Source organism: Anthonomus grandis, chromosome 3 (assembly GCF_022605725.1).
Source record: "Anthonomus grandis grandis chromosome 3, icAntGran1.3, whole genome shotgun sequence".
Taxonomy (NCBI): domain Eukaryota; kingdom Metazoa; phylum Arthropoda; class Insecta; order Coleoptera; family Curculionidae; genus Anthonomus; species Anthonomus grandis.
In genome coordinates, this window is record NC_065548.1 from 28,315,689 (window position 1) to 28,333,726 (window position 18,038).

Consider the following 18,038-nt stretch of genomic DNA (forward strand, 5'->3'; position numbering starts at 1 on the left):
CAGCAGTCCTCCTCACTTTAAGACTATCTATTCTGGTAATTTTCACCTTCAATCTTAGAAGCTAGCGAACGAAGAAATGCTTTCTAAACGGATTAAAATGTTACCAAATGGTTGGAAGAAAAAGGTGACCATACAGCCGAGGCATATTCAAGCCTAGGACGAACAATTGAAAAATAGAGCATCTTGAAATACACCAAAATCTCTAATGGTAGTAACAGAACTTAGGCCATTTATTGTGTAATGATCTACATCTAATCTCGGAGAACAAAAATTAAATTCTCAAGCATTTTTTAATATGAACCTCCAAATCAATATTTACTGACTATAAAAAAACATTATCAACTTCAGCTTGTAAAAATTGCGAATTTTATCAACTAGTACAGTTTTAGGTCGCATGGGCGGAGTTAGGAGGGGGCTTGGGGGGGGCTTAGCCCCCTTTAAAATGAAATTAGCCCCCCCAAAAAAATTATTCAAAACGTAAAAAAACAGAAAGTATAAGACTTAAAGAATATGTGGTTGAAGCTTCCACTTCCGCAGTACACGAAGAAACGTTCTTAAATTCACCTTTGATAAAAAATGAGGCACAAAAGTTTTGGCTAATTTCAATTTATTATAGGTCTCTCGACAATATAATAAATCATCTAAAAGTAAGGTTTTCTTCCGAAAGTCAGAAATTAGCTAAATCTGTCTTCAATATTTTGCAGATGGATTTTGATGGTAGTTTGGAATTCATTAAATTGTATGGAGATACCTTTTTAATCGATAAGGAGATATTAAAAGCTAAAATGACCGTTATTGGGAATTGCATAAATAAAAGCCAGAGCCACAACATTACCATTTCTGATATTAAAGATGTATTAAGAAAAGAGACTTTTCCAAATGCATATACCCTTATGCAAATAGCATTAGTTTTGCCAATTTCTTCAGCGTCCTGCGAACGCTCTTTCTCAACAATGAGAAGAATTAAAAATTGGTTTAGGTCAACGATGGGTCAGATGGGATATTGGTTTTGAAGGTGGCAGACAATGGTGAAGTAATATCTAGTTGTCGATTTGCATTGTCTTAATTAATTTAAACAAAGTTGAACACGACGTTTTGGTTGGTATAAGTATCTCCAACCGTTACCAAGTGTAAACTGATAGTTTACACTTAATATAACATTTTAATATAATAATGGTTGGAGATACTTACCAACCGAAACGTCGTGTTTAACTTTGTCTAAATTAATTAAGTTCGACAATTAGATATTAAAATGATATTATTTTGAACTTTGAAATTTTTCTTGAAAGTTTAAAATTTTTTAAAAAACTAGCGACTTTTGACTTTTGCTGTGTATGCAATATACAATACAAATACAGAATGGTTCATACATTATGTATATTGCAATAAAATTCAGAAACGTGTTCCTTGGATGAAACCTAATATGAAAATAAAAATAAAACAAATTCATGATATTATGTATATAGTATAGCAAATTAGAATAGAAGCTGTTTAAGACTATTATTTTTTTTTAATAATTTTAACGGCTTATAAGTAAAAATGAAGGTGCCCACCAAAAAAATTTGTTACCTCCGGCGGTGCCTGCGGCGGAATTTTCTTTGATGGCCACCCCCTCACCTCTTCGCGTAACTCTGACCCTGGATGGGGGCTTTAGCCCCCCCATTTTTGAGGCTCTAACTTCGCCCATGTTAGGTCGTCTTTAAATAATAAAAATTCCGAGAGGCGATAACACAACAAAGGCCATTTAAACTACCTTCTGTGGTTAAGCCCTGAATTACACCAGAAAAGACTTGAATTTGTTCAGAAATATTATTTTATTTATTCGCATCATCAAATATGATTCGATAAAAAACTAGCAATGCACTTTAAAAGTCTCCTAGGCCAGTAACACACAACTTCTGAATAAGATGTCCATGGCTCATTGTGTCAAACGCCTTGGAGAAGTCAGTCTAAATATACCGACCACCCAACTACGGCTCTTGGAGTTGGTAATTTCACTCTTATTCCCACTTTTATATATCGGAGAAATTTGTTTTCAGAAGTCTGGAAAAACATAGAGAGACAAAATAAAAGGTAACGTAGGAATCCAGATTGTAACCAAAAGTGTAATTAGGCAAGTTCCCATAAGAATTAGGAATATAATTTATTTGTAACATATTAGCGTATTATTTGCAGGCTAAACACAGATAATTAGCTGAGGTTGTTAGTGAAATATCTAAACGTAACTTGTCAGCTTTAAGCCAAGTCGCATCCGGTAAATTAAAGTTGCTACAAACCATTTGTATTTCGCAATTCGGATAAGTACAAGCTACCGCGAACGACATAGTTTGAGCACATCATTCATAAACAGGTAAAGGAACCGCCGGTGGTATATAAATGCAGCTAGAATTATCATTTTACCAGCATCTGCACAAATAGGTGTTCAACCAAAGAATTGCTTACTTTAATTTCACGAACCTTAATTAATACAGTTTCTCAACCCCACCTGGCCTTCCCTATTATGGTCGAATTGGTTGGAAAAACGATCATTCCTAAGAACGTTAAAAAAAAAAGAGGGCATAGTGCTCCCTCACATAATAGTTTTATTACTTAATTCAAGATTTATTTTACTATAGTTTCTTTGCCTTGTATCAGCCATATTAAAAAACGAGTTATCTTAAAACTAGTCATTCAGTCTGGAAGCAGATGATCCAACATACACTTGAAAAGATCTTCAGATGACCCGGAAGGTAGCATGTAGGTATCATCTGCAAATTATGTTACAGTAGATCATATCTCGCAATTTGTTTATATACAAGATGGTCCAATGAAAACTTTCCAATATATGACAGCTTGTCAAAATTTTGCTGTTATGACCATTGCGTAAAAAACGACTTAAAAATATTTCCATTCAAAAATTTCAGCAGCTTGCACACGTTGATTTTTACTACCAAAAGAACAAATTAATTTAACGTTTTTAATCCCCCAAGTGCATCCCCTAGGTAGGGGTTACTGTTAACCCTAAAATGGGACCGAGGATCCAGTTTAAAACGGCTATCTTTAATTGTTGTAGTGTAGCAGCTTGTCGAAATTAACGTAAAGAAGAAACTAAAAGGGCTTTTTAAAAAATATAAAAAATGGATTATAATGTATTAAAAGAACAATAGAAATTCGTTACATTTTTTTTCAATTAAATTTTATTTTGGTATAAGTTCCAATAAGACATTGCAACGTTAACGTACATATAATCTTTGCTTTAGCCGTCCTAAATAATTTACAAGTCTTGTCTTTATAAAGAATGTAGCAGCCCAAAAATACTTAGGGTAAGGTTTTTTAGTAGTATTTAGTGCGATTAGACATGTCAGACAATTAGTAAATAAGTTTTTCGAAACTGGGACAGTGCGAAAACAGAAGCACAATCGGATTCAGGTGCAAGCACAATCCAAATTGCTGTATTAATTAATATGGATAAAACCTTAATTATCAGGCAATTATCTGTTTCCGGCGTCTTCCAAACAAGTGTAAGAAGGATTTTAAAATCTCACAATTTTTTTTTTGCATGGATTAGGTAATCGGCACAATTGTAGATATTAGAAACAACAAATCCGAATTTGTATAGAGAAGCTCACACTCAATATACAGAAAAAATTAATATCTTGGCTGGTATTTTTGGAAAAGAACTAATCAGGCCATTTTTTTACCAGGCAACCTGACTAGGTAAATGTATTTAGCTCTGCTCCAAGAAAATATTGTTCTGAAAATGAGAGCGATAATCGCCGAAGATGAGAATTTGGCCAAACAAAATGTTGTTTTCAACAAGACAGAGTTCCCACATCATTATCATCATCAGCACGTGTTAGACGATTTTTTAAATGAGTAGGTCAGGCATCCCTGGATTGGACATAGGGGACCTATCGAATGGCCTGCCAGATCTTTTTATAAAACGGAGCCGCCTTCTCTTCAAGATTTGCAAGAGTGGATTTCCACAGAGTGTGAAAGGTGATGATGTGAAGGATATAATCGATAGAATAAATAAATAATAAATGGAAAATCGATTTTATTACTGTATAAATGTTAATGGCGGTCATACGCTTTGAACATATTATGTAATAAGTTTATTGTTATTAAACAGAACCGGAATTTAGTTTTCATTTTGTTGCAATGATAGCTATATAGTTTTATTTTTAAAAGATTATTTTGTACTAGTAATAGTTAAGTCAATTTTTATTGTGTTCATTATTCTTACGTTAAAATTTAATTTTATTTTGACAAATTAATAACAGCAGACTTTTTAAACTTGACGAATAGAATTGAAACACCTTTAAAATAAGGTGCTACTCTTAGAACATGTTTAACATGTTAGAATGTGTTTTCAATGATCTAAGTTGCTACTCGACCCCTATGCCCATTTGAGATTTTTGGGTTGATACCCATCCCCGCGTAGGGGATAAATTTTGGAGCGTTGGAAATAAATTTATTGGCCCTCCTCGAATCAAAACTTGACGTGTAAGAGCGTTTTTTTTATTTTATAAAATACGTACAAAAAGTAGGGTAGAAAATAAAAAGAGCTTGCCCCAACATGGTTGAACATTCTTCAGATGTACAATTTAGTTCTGTAATGCGACCACGAGAATCAAGATGACATACAGCTGCATATCGCCTTCTACTGAGAAGATCGCAACCATTCCAAAATGTCAAATCTCCAAAGCATGAAATTCCTGATACCATTCATTTATTAAGGTTTATCATTAATATTAAATCCACTGCTAATCATTCATAAAAGTTACTGTGGTAATTAAAATAACATTCCTTGATACCTACAAACTATTTAATGGAATGAAAATTATATACATAAAAATACATAGTACAGAATGAGTATCTATTGTTATATGCAAATCATGATTATAATTGTTAACTAATTTCCCTAAAATGAAATTTATTTTGAAGGCTAATAAAATCTAAAATAACCATTTATGAAAACATAAGATATCTTTAAATACAACATTAACAACAAAGTGATTCACTAAATTTGAAAATCATGAGATTTAAACTTTGCTATTGTTCTTTTAGTTCATTTCCCTGAAAAGAAAAAAAATATTTTAGTATATAAACTCTTGAAACTATCCAGTATTTATATTTTTCAAAATTACCTACCCATGCTTTTGCCATGACCATAATAGTATGCTTATCTAGTTTGGGTCCAATCAAGGGGTTCATCTGAGCCACATAGCAACACAACCAGCTGCAACAAAGTTTTGATTTCAGAAAACCAAAAAAAGTTATGCTCTTTCTCAAAGTTTGCAGAATAAGAAACTGGCTTAGTTCAAAGCTTTCTTAGACTATATTCATATGTAAAATTAAAAAATAATTTCCAAATTTGTTTAAACTGCCGATTGATTGGTATGTATAAAATTTAGGGCAGTTTCTAAACAATTTGCACATGGAAAGGGTGGCAGAATTTTGATTTATGTCACCTCAGAAACTTTACGATATAGAGGGATGATGAATTATCGCAAAGTTGCATAATTTGTTTCTCAGTAAATTGCTTTAGTTTAATTAACAATCTATGTATCTATAAAGATGATAAACATTTTTGCTGTGCATTGAATACATAAATATATCAAAATAAACAACAGTTTATTACATTAGGACTACTTTTTATCCCCAATAAGGATGTGTTTTGATTTAACATAAGCCATATTTCAGCAAAAAAAAAAAGAACAGTGTATGTAGCTTGCTAAATGAAATACATATATCTAACTTGGTGAAATATGAAATATTACATCTCTTAGAGCATAGATAGCGCCACCATCCGCAAATCCTCCTCTTCCTCCAAAAATAAAATTAGATATTTTTCAGGAAATAAGGTAATATGCTGGTAATATGAAATTAGTTTTAAAAGTGAAATTAATTTTATCATGCTACTTCTGATAGTGATCATGATGATTTAATGCCATATATCACCATCCATCTCCTACTTATTGCGCAAAATACCCATAAAATTGTCAATATGATAAATGTCAAGCACGGTGAATTTTTCCGCCTCAATAAAAATACCTCTGCCCTGCTCTCCTTCGGCTGTCCAATTATTACAACTCGCCGTAATTAGAGAATCGTCCAGGAGAGCGAAAAATTGATAAATAGCTTTTTTATGGGAAACATTCTCTAGATTTGAGTGAAAGAAAAATTATCTATCAAGCTATCTTACACCAAAGCTATCTTCTCGAAATATAGCATTTTTCAGGTTTTTCGAAATTTGCAGAAAAACCATGCATTGTAGGGAGGTTCCAATTTTACCATGTTACCTGACATGACAAACCCTACGTGAATCACGAAACATCTCGACCGGCATCATAAATTCCATAACCAGCTTGATTCATGGGACTACAATTTCAAGAGTAGAGACTTCTTGACCACTACAGAAAAACCAATGCCTTCCAATTGCCAAAGACGGAGTGGAGGAAAAAAACTAAAATAAGAAGGAATTTGGACCATTATTACAATAATCACAAAGCAATCGAATTAAGTAAGTAGCAGATAGATAGTAGCAATCAAGTAATTTTAAGAAAAAGAACTGGGAGAAGCTAGGACGAAAAGGATTGGATATATTTAAATCATTTTGAGATTTCGTCGATTACCATAAACAAAATATTTACTTATATTCTTGCATAAAAACATTACCTAAGAAGCGGTTTCACCAAAAAAAAACATATTTTTCAATAGAATATTTTGTTAAAGTGAATGGTGTAAATGTAACGAGAATTGAGTTACTTTAGAAAACAAATTGTGGCCTAATAATACCTGAAAAAGATAAACGGAGAACTCATAAAAATCGGCCAAATAAAACCCCAGATCAACAACTGCAAGGCACCACATCTCTCATCACAGTAGCTATGGATACAAGTACGGATATTAACTATTGTTATTTCACAGCCTATGGTAAAATACTAAATTAGCAAAATTTGTTCAAAGACAGTTATTATTGTAGAGAGTTGAAACTATATCACTTCAAAAAAATTCTACATATTTTCTAAACTATTAAATTTTGGTATAGGACATATATATATATTTCGATGAATAGCTTTTTTAACTCTTTTAAAAAATACCATATAAAATACAGGGTATTCCATTAAAAAAAACGGAAATATTGCGAATTGAAAATTTAAAAATATATCTTATTACCTGAGACACCCTGTATAAATTTAAAATACCCGGACACCGTCGATTAATAGAAGGTAGTCTTCTTAAGTCATGGTAGGAATTTTATTAAAAAGTCTTAATTGCCAGCACTACAAAACACTGTATGCCGAGGACATAAATTTGCAAAAAGAAATACAAAACCTTACTGTCTAAACTACACAAAATTCGGATAGGTGTTTTTACGACAGTTACCTTTAATTTTCCCAAGGAACCTACAGCACTTGAACAGCCTGTATTGATGAAACTCAAATAATTTAAAAATTCTCTTAAAACAATAATACTTCTGTAAGAATTTTTTTGCACACTCTATAGATTCTGAGAAAATGTATAGGCCTTTAATAAAATGGCCACACTGTACATATATCCCACACCTGTCGCATTATCATGAATGCATGGACTATGTATCCAGGCTTTTCTTAAATAGAAGGCTGGTTTAGTACAGGTAGTTGCTGTAAGTTAAATGAAAAAATTATGTAAGCATTGATTTTTAAGTGTTGGCCACACTCACCTTCTCACTCTCTCATAGAGAAGTATGAGACAAGTTTATAAGCCAAATGACTGGATCAAGTTGTTAAAAAAGCAAAAAGACAAATCCTTTTGTAGTAAATATTATAAAGCAGAAAGGTCTTATTTTTAAGGATCTACACAATCTGATCTTGAAAATCCCAATAACATCTTCATAAAACATGCAATAAACAAAAACTTTAACGAGTGCTACCATAAACTTCTACTTTTGAATGAAAAAAAGTACATAAGCTTCCAACATACATAAAGTACATTCTATCTGCATATATGAAGAAATAGGAAAAATAAAATTTTAGGCTGTTTGGAGTAGCGAAGATGGAAATGAAAATGGCAAGTTCAATTTAAATGGGTTTTAATTCAGATAGCTTAAGATGTTACCCTGTATCTGTTAAAATATTCCTAGTGTGGAAGAAAGAACCATTCTTTTAGTTTTTTCCAAGTTTTCTTTTAGTTTATTTTGACAAAAAAAAAATTTTTGGTACCTAAATGTAGGCCACATTTTTTTTCAAGAATTGGATAAAACAAACTTTTTTATCATACTTGATTTTTATTTGCGAATTTTAAAATTACATATCTTCAGTAAAATAATACCCAGTATTATTAATTTTTACCTATTAATGCATGATTTCAGGATTTGATCGAGTATTTTATATTTATAACCCATTTATCTCAAAACTAGCTTTTTGATTATATTCCCTTCTTCCATTAAGGTTTTCAATTATGATCTTACATCTTAATATAGGAATATGTCACATTTTTTATCGCACACACAGTCTGACCTATCACAAAAATCATGTGTCAAAGATTTGAATTATTTTTTGTTTACCAGCATCTCTTTTGTAAAGTGCCCACTAATAAAAAAAAAAAATAATAGAAAATTAAAAATTGTCTTAAAAAAAATTGCTTATTTTGATATATTGTATTCAAAGAATGTCAGAGAAAAATAAACAATTAATAATTTTTCTTTCAATTTTTTTAGATTTCCATGTCATTTCTCTTAAAGTTTTCTTGACCCTAAGACAAAGCTAGGTAGGGCCTTCCTGCACATGAGAGTATAAATTTTGGTAGTTGCAAAGATGATGTTTTAAGAAGGTTTACTTCATATCATGAATATATCAGATAAGGGCGAGAGAGGATGATTTATGCATTTTCACTCAAAAATTAAAGCCTGAATCTTTATAATAACTACATGAATAATGAATTTACCCCATTTAAGTTTAAAAAGAAGGGAGCCAAGTGATTGCTTTGGATTTTTAATGAATCTTGAGGTCACAAGAGAAATGTAAAAATCACATGACAATCTTGTTTTGAGCATAAAATTATTACCAAGGATTACTCCACTAAAAATTAATCAACTAAAAAATGTACTTACAACAACCAGCAGCAAACACCCGTTAGCATCAAAATAACTTGGATAATCCTGAAATGTAACAAATGGGGAGAGCTATTAATACAAACATTGAAAACGGGAGGAGGATTTTGCTTACCCCCTGTTTGGACCTTTAGGAACGATAATGGGGAGCACAATACCCACTCCACCCCAGAGTACAGTGAAAATGATAAAAGGCAAAAGTCCTAGTGCCATTTTCTAGTCTAAGTTTTGTTAGGGCTAAATCCAAAAAAACTTGTACTAGGTGAGAAAAGCACTTAAACCTGCGAAAAAAAATGGTCAAGTGTCAAAACAATCATATGACTTGGATGGGTGGGGTGAAGTGACATTTATCATGCTTTTTAGCAACCAGCATGTTGCCAGATCACCTTAATGGGAAGTACATTTTCGTATGAAAATAGTTTTTTACTTTTCTTTAAATGTAATTATTTATGTAACTATTAATTATTTCTCTAAAAACTACTTTTAATGACAATAGCATATCAAAACTTATTATAGAAGCTAAGCTCACTCAAAATAAACAAGATATAGCACACAGAGTCTTAATAATCGGTACTTTTCCGATGTTGGAATTAAGTAATATAATATCTACGATCTCGTTAACTGAGATCGTTTATTCTGTGATATCTAAGCGAATTGCACTTGGAGAAATCAAATATGAAAAATTAAGCAGTGAAATAAAAGTAAAAAATATTCAGTTTCAGCTACATTAATGCTGGCCTAGGTCATGATGATGTTACTGTTTAACTAATTAATAAGGTTTTTTTAAGTGATATATTTCCAGAAGAAATCAAATTAGTCAAGATGTGCCCTTTTTATGAATTAGGTGACAAAACATCTGTAAATAATTACAAGACTCATAAGTTTAGTCGGTGTTTTTTCAAAAATTCTGGACTATATACCATTAAAACTAGAATGATAACATTCATAAAGCAATATATTCAATTCGATCCTTATAAATATGAACAAAAAAATAGTAGCATTTTAACCACAAATACAGACTTAATTAATCTAAATGCAAACTATCTTGATTTGGGAAATATAACTGTTGCTATTTTCATTGATCTGCGTAAAGCGTTTGATTTCGTAAATTCAAATTGCATTAAACATTAACATAGCAGATAAAATCAAGTATAAAATTAAACATATTACAGGATCTATTGTTTCTATTTAAGGATTTTCTTAGTTATAATGTTATAAGATTGAAGAAATGCAAATTTATATTTCAAATTTTTGGTGAATAATGAGATATTTAATTCCTGTGTGGGGTGTAGCACATGGAACAAATTTTAACAAGAGTGTAATAACTCTCCAAACTCGTGTATAATAAAAACATTATTTAATCTGCATTACAGATCTAATACAAACTTGGTGTATCTCCTTCAATAGTCCGTCACAGTCATTCAAGTTAATGATGTGTCAAATTATTAACCATGTATAAGCTTAAGAGTAAAACCACGTTTATTTTTGCTATAAAAGTACATGAAATTAATATTTGACAATGTGACAAGATTTTGTTAAAAACCACGTTAGAACAAATGCTTTACATCATTTACCTGTAGAAATAAGAAACTCTAGTACTATATATCAGTTTAACCCTGCCATTAAAATTTATTTTTGAATCTGTATCTTGCAATGTTATAGAAAATATTGTCTGCGATACCAATAATGCTCTCTATTATATCGAGCATATAACTCTTTCAGAATTATCCCGGGTTAAAGTTTTCCAAGTGGTTTCGGCTGGTAGAACACTCAAGAACAAATTAACTTCTGAGGTCGATGGAATACCTAGTTTTTAGCTAAGGATTACATTTGCATCCTGGTTGATCCATTGACTTACATATTTAACTTAATCCTAACTACACACAACAAATTCGAGATATATGTACGGTTTGCCAAAATATACCCATATAAAAAAAGGAATTCTTACTAGGTAGCCAACTATATACAGTCCAATCATTTGCGATTTTTCTAAGATATTTCGAATTATATTGAATCTGTCTTTGTTCGACCATATTTCCGTCCATGAGCATGGTATCTTCAGAAGCCGATCTTATATTAATTATTTTTTCTTTCCTTTCTAGTCATATCTGTTAATTTATTATTGATGCCCAGTCTTAGGATGACAATGAAAATAAAGTCGGGAAAAAAACCTTTTACAGGTAAACTGATTACCTAGTCGAAAACTCTCGGACACGTCAATTCTCTTTTATTTTTTTGCGTGTTTTCAGATTTTTGAAAAATATACAGGGTGCGTCAAGAATACTGGGCAGCTGTCAACTTTATTATTTTAAATAGAACACCCCATTTATTAATGCATACAGTAGGTACTTTTTTGTGTCACAGGTGGGACCACAGAACACAAATATAGGTTATACAGAACAATAAATATAGGGTGGGACCCTTTGATTATTAGATTTGACGTCTTCGCTAAGTTCAATTATATGGTCCGAAATGGCTCAGTTAAATGATTATTAGAATAAAAATTACATTAATAAGGTTAAGGGGTTATGCAGATCGTGTTAGACCTTCGTGTGCGTGTTTGTTTATATCCTAGCCATTTGAAGAAGTCTCAAATCCGAGACGAAACGTGATGCCATAATAAAATATAAAACATAAAAAATAAAGAGAAATTGAGCCTGTATTTTTAAAAACCCTTTAATAATAAATCTGATTCTTGATGCTATAATCGATATATTATCGCAATTTCTAGGGCTTATTGCGGTCCATTGTGTTTAAAACTCAAAATATATTTTTAAATTTTTTTTCTGTATCATTAGATTTCTACATTGTTGCGAGTTTTTCTTTTCTTTTGTATTGATTTTTTGTTTTGGTTAATTCTTGTTTCACAATTCCCAATATTAATGAGCAAGTTGCCTGGTAGAAATAAAGGCCTAAATAAATATAGGTAAAAACACTACTTCAGACGATCGATTTTTATATTCTGGTCGACGTTTTGATTTCTATTATCCTCAGCACTGTAACATATTGTTCACAAAAATATACAGTGCTTTCATTTCAAAACGATCCACCCTTAATAACTTTCTTCTAACTAAAAAAAAAAAAAAAAACACGTCAAATTAGATATACAGGGGGACGTTTAATTATGCATTTACTGAAGTTCTGTCAATCACCTCCTCACCTCACTTTAATATGTCAAATGAGAACCCCCATCTTGTGATACATCATAGTAAGGAACGTAAAATTCTCTATTCAACGGTACCAAAAAAAAATGAAATTGGTAAATGTGTCAGCAAATAGTTAGCGAAAATGTCTAGAAATAATGAATATTTTATTTACGCCAAACTTTGGTATGTCAAATGGCTACCCCATGGTGTGATACATTATTTTAAAGGGCATTCATTATGCTATCAATGGTTGTAAAAAAAAATAAAATTGATTGACCAAGAAGCAATTAAAGTGTAAATCGGTAGGGTAGAAAAACAAATTTAATTAGTTTAACAAAATTATTTTATCAAATGTTCAAAATACGCGCCGTTATTAGCAAGATAATAAAAAAGCCTATTTTCAAACTCCTTACGAACATTGGCATATTGGCAAGGGTCTGCCCGCTAATTTCTCTGCATTTTTGAAATATTCTATTTTTTAAATTCTCAATACTCTCAGGTGGGGTTTTATAAACTTTGCTTTTTAAGTAGCCCCAAAGAAAAAAGTTTGGGGGGTTAGGTCTGGAGACCGCGCAGGCCATTCGATTGCACCACGTCTGCCAATCCACTTTTCTCGAAAATTTTCATCAAGCCACTCTCGAACTACCAAAGTGTAGTGCGCGGGAGCTCCATCCTGCTGAAAATGTATATTATTTTCATTCAATAATATAGCACCATGTTGATCTACTTAATTTTCCATAGATTGGATGATGGAAGGGTATATTGCATTTTCTAAAAGGTTTAAATAAATTTCGCCAGTCAAATTTTCTTCCAAAAAAAATGGCCCGATTATTTTATTCCCATAAATGCCTGCCCAAACATTAATTTTTTGGGGATATTGCGTATGGCCTGGCACATCACTTCACAAAATTGAATTCTCCTATCAAAATCATCTTCTCCGAGTTCATGAAGAATATGAATTTTATAAGGAAAGAACTTATTTTTTTTTAAACTTTGTAAAAATGTACGGAACCAGTGGAAATATTTGTTAGTTTTGCGGCCTTTGGTATAGACAAAGTTGGGTCCATAGCAAATTGTCCTAGTTCAACTTGGCATGCTTCATCGACAACTCTATTTTCATATTTTTTCTTATTGCAAATCGATCCCGTCTCTTCAAATTTTCGTATCAATTCTAATACGTATTTATGGCTCACGTTTTTATCTTGATACCTTTCATTAAATGCGCGTTCTGCGAGCACACCGATCTTGAGCTCCATAAAGGAAAATTATTTCTATTCTTTCGGCTAGCGTATACACCATTTTATTAACTCACTGTTTTAACTAAAATTGAAAAATTGCACGCGTCAAACTGACAGTTTTAACAATAATAAATCGCCTACTTTTTAAATGCCTTAAAAATGTAAGGTATTGCAGTATTTTTTTGTACCTATTAGGTAGGTTTCACAACAAATATAAGTGAAATAAATACACATACAAAGTTATAAGACTGCAAAGATTTTTGCAAAAAATTTGAAGACACTCTTTTTTCTCGCAAATAACGGTACACATTTTTTACTTACAAAAATAAATAATTTGCTTGAGCTAAATGTACTGTTTGTTACTACACATTTTAACTTCTAAATTGCTTGTATTTTTTTTTGATGATCTATTATAAAAAATGTAAGAATTTTAAAATGATGTAGGTACCACACTAAAAGTATTCATTTAAAATACCAAAGTTTGGCGTAAATAAAATATTCATTATTTCTATACATTTTCGCTAACTATTTGCTTACACATTTACCGATTTCATTTTTTTTGGTACCGTTGAATAGAGAATTTTACGCTGCTTACTATGATGTATCACACGATGGGGGTTCCCATTTAACATATTAAAGTGAGGTTAGCTGGAGGTGCGACGGAACTTCAGGAAATGCATAATTAAACGTCCCCCTGTATATCTAATTTGACGTGTTTTTTTTTTTTATTTTTTTTTAAGAAAGTTGCTAAGGGTGGATCGTTTTGAAATGAAAGCACTGTATAAATCGATCGTTTGAAGTCGTTTTTTCTCACCTATATCAAACAAAAAATTAACCAAAAATATTTATTTGCTCCAAAAAAAAAACTGGTTTTTCCTGTAATTGTAGTACTCAACTACAGAGTTGGCAACACAGCTTGATGCTCCGCTATTGCTAAAGCAGCCAACTAAAAGGTGGGAATTTTGAAAAAAAAACTTTTATACTTTAAAAAAAATGTATATTTATAATCACTTCTTATTTTACCATAAATAAAATTCCAAAACCCATCAGTTTTCTAATTTTGAAGCAACTTTGCCAATTTTATTGAACACAGATCCAATGGTGTCTGTTTATCTTTATTTGTTAAAGTTAAATCTGCTCCATGCTTAACCAGCAAAATAGCTTCATCCTGCCTGTCCTCCTCACATGCCAAATGTAAGGCAGAATTACCGTAGACGTCTCTATGGTTTATTTTTAGCTCTTTATCATTTTCAAGAAACAGTTTCACTATGTCTTTATTCCCTTTTGAAGCTGCTCGGTGCAGTGGGGTGCTTCCCCGTTTATCACAAATGTTAATGTCTGCTCCCTTGTCTAACAGTATCTTGCAAATCTAAGATGAGGAACACTACATATAAGCAATACATTTACTTATAATATTAATTTCTAGAATATACCTCAACCCATCCTTTTGAGGCAGCATACTGTAAAGCAGAATGACCATATGTAGATTGTTGATTCACATTGGCCCCCTTATTAATCAACAGGTCTACAATTTGAACATGTCCAGCAGAGCTGGCTAAAATAAGTGGGGTAGTTTCAGTATCATCCGGGCAATCAATGGGGGAACCAAGCTCTATTAAATGTGTTACCAATTTCAGGCTGCCACCCACTGCAGCCCAATGAAGCAAAATTCTTTGATTCTACCAAGTATGATAAAGAATAAATAAACGTTATTTTAAATAATTGAAAAAGTGTTGTTACTTACAGGGTCTTTGGTAGTTAGCAAAGAAGGATTTTCTTCAAGTTGTGCGGCCACTGCATCAAAATCGCCTTTGTGAGCTGATTCATAAACGGATTTATTAGCCATTCTTTAATAGTAATTTAGTTAAATAATGAGAAAGGACATTGAAATTTCCAATATCCAATTAAACGCTAAAATTCAAGTCATTGTCAATTTTCTCAAGAGATGTGTGTGTGAATGCGTCCAACCGATTGCCAAAAAAACTAATTCGAGAACGCAGCATATGTCGTTTATCAGCAACCTATTTATGTAGTGTTATGTTAGTCCGCGCCCGCTGTTTAATAATAATGATAATAATAGTTTATTAAGGGTGATTAGATACAACCACTTCTATATTAAAATATTTAACTATTGACAATATGAAGGATTTGGAACAATCACAGACTTGATATTATCCGCTTTCACAATAATCGGCCTGTCTATTAATTAGTATATACCATATTGATGACATATATTGACATTTGTTAAAGATTTAAATTAAAAACATAAATATAATGCATGCAAAGTTCTAATAATAAAAATTAAAAATATTACAAAGATTGACTATTTAAAAATATTTTGACTTTATTCTTAAATGAATTTAAGGCAACATTAAAAACGTCAATGCTTTCCGGAAGAACACATTCTGGCTAATGAGGAATTAAATGCATAGTTTGTTCTGAAATGTGACTCATTAAAAAGAGAGTGAATACGAAGCACCCTTTGAGGTACAGAAAATCCAACACTTAAAAGCTCTGGCGTATCAGTCAAGGAATTTACAATTTTATAGAATAGAATAACGAGATTTAAATAAATATGCCTAGTTGTTAATTTTAATATCTTCGTGTGCTCATTTTTAAAATTCAATGGAGAATAAAGCTTTAAAGCAACAAAACGAAAAAAAAATTGTTTGAACCCTTTCAATTTTGCTTTTATACCTTGGACACCAGACCGAAGACCCGTAATCCAACACTGATCCTATACATAATGGAACAAAAGTATTATAATTAAAATATGTACACTATTAAAATTCGCAATGCATTTAACAAATGTATGCGTTTAACAAAACTAAGAAGCTTTATAGCGCGGCCCGATATATGATCAATCTGCAAGTCAAAACGAAGTTTTTGGTCAAAAATAACACCAGGGTCTTTTATACGGTCCAAGCGGTTAACTGTTGTATCGTTTAATGTATAATACATGATTAGTTTTCTTTCTTGAAAAGCTAATTATAGAACATTTAAGATTAAGTTGCATACAAGAGAGATTCAGATCACATTACCCAGCAAAACCATCCAGATCCTTCTGCAAAGTTACACAGTCCTATGTAGTTTTAATATCTTTAAAAATCTTTAAGTAATCAGCAAATAAAAGTAACTAGCTTGCAAATATAACATTCTCTGTCATTTACAAAACAATTAAAAATAAAAGGTGGCAAATGAGCAATCTATTGCAGACGAGGTCCATGAACTCCCAAGCCCCCAAGTTTATCCAAAAGCAATCGATGATTTAATTCTTTCAAAAGCCCATATCTACCTGACATCGTCTCTCTAAGGCCCTTAACACGATCTGTTCATATGCCAGCAGGTTGGTAACAGTAGAGCGACCAAGAGTAAATCCATGTTGGGCTGTAGAAAAAATATTCTTAAAAGCCGGATACATTTTCGGTAAAAAATTTGTTCAAAAATTTTGCCTAAGATAGAAAAATTAGATAGAAAAAAAAAGAGAAATACCCCTATAATTCTCCACATTTGTTTTATCTCCATTCTTATGTATAGAAGTCTTTTAAGTTACCTTTCAGTTTTCAGATATCAGGAAACGCATCTGTGAACAAGGATATATTAAATATTTTAGATAGCAAACTATTCTTTAGGGGTAATATATAATGAGCCAAGATTGGTGGTTTTTAGATAGTTATAGGACTGTGGAGTTATAGGACAGGGTATAGACAGAGGAAAAATAATGTTCAAAAAGCTCTAAAATATCTGAAGGATTGCAGGTAGACGAATCACCATAAACCATTGAGCTAGGAAAGCAGTGTTTTTTATTTCTATTTCTGACGAACTAACAAAGTTCTGTGAGCCCTCTTTTTTTTAAAATTTAGTACTTTTAATTCAGGAGTAAACCAATAAGGAAATTTTGTACTTTTGGCAATTGCCTTAGGAACATTAAGAACATTTTAAAACATATCTAATGTACCATTAATATGGTTTTCATTTAAGAAAACTTGCCAGTCAAAATAGGACAAATAATTGACCGGGAAACTTTGTTTTTGCTGGTGCAAGCGATATCGGTTAAATGTTGCGAGGTTTGGAAGCTAAATTGCTGGAAAATTCTACAAAGATAGAAGAAGGTTTGAAAAAAGAATTGCTGCAAAATTGATGCCAACCTCAAAAATTTTAAAAGTGAACTAAAGAAAAAGCTAAAAGTGGATTCTGCTTGATTGGGTTCGAAGAAAAGATTTTTAGTAAACAAAAAGATATTAAAGTAAGAAATTTATTTCAGTTATCGAGGTCAGGATCTAATAACTTCAAAACAGAATCGTAATATTGAACGTCACCACTATCGATGAGCTGTCCTGTGTAAACTTTCAGCAGTGGACAACAAGAATGACGTTTGTGCCAATACGGAATCAATGCAAAAGCAAAAGGTTGGTCACCCAGGAAGAAAACGTTTGCTGCCACACGCAGTTAAAAAATCGAAGCCAAAAGTCAGAGAAGTCCTTGCCAGAATTTGACGCCGATATTACATAGTTGGATCGATCGGCATATCCAAATGTCCAGGAAAGAATCAGGGAACGTTTGGCAGTTCAAGCATTC

The 18,038-nt window shown here is 31.9% G+C and overlaps 2 protein-coding genes across 2 annotated transcripts; both read right to left on the bottom strand.

The window, feature by feature from the left end:
- Window positions 1–4,789: 4,789 nt before the first annotated feature.
- On the bottom strand, window positions 4,790–9,395 carry LOC126734098 (V-type proton ATPase subunit e 2-like). Its single transcript, XM_050437621.1, has 4 exons — window positions 9,192–9,395; window positions 9,077–9,124; window positions 5,134–5,221; window positions 4,790–5,058 (listed from the first exon to the last, which is right to left on the bottom strand). Exons 1-4 carry the CDS (start codon window positions 9,287–9,289, stop codon window positions 5,035–5,037), a joined length of 258 nt encoding a protein of 85 aa, XP_050293578.1. The 5' UTR covers window positions 9,290–9,395; the 3' UTR covers window positions 4,790–5,034.
- A 5,040-nt stretch (window positions 9,396–14,435) lies between these two features.
- LOC126733992 (26S proteasome non-ATPase regulatory subunit 10-like) lies at window positions 14,436–15,426 on the bottom strand. Its single transcript, XM_050437498.1, has 3 exons — window positions 15,205–15,426; window positions 14,894–15,139; window positions 14,436–14,829 (listed from the first exon to the last, which is right to left on the bottom strand). The coding sequence occupies exons 1-3, from the start codon at window positions 15,304–15,306 to the stop codon at window positions 14,515–14,517; spliced, it is 663 nt and encodes a 220-aa protein (XP_050293455.1). The 5' UTR covers window positions 15,307–15,426; the 3' UTR covers window positions 14,436–14,514.
- Window positions 15,427–18,038: the final 2,612 nt, after the last annotated feature.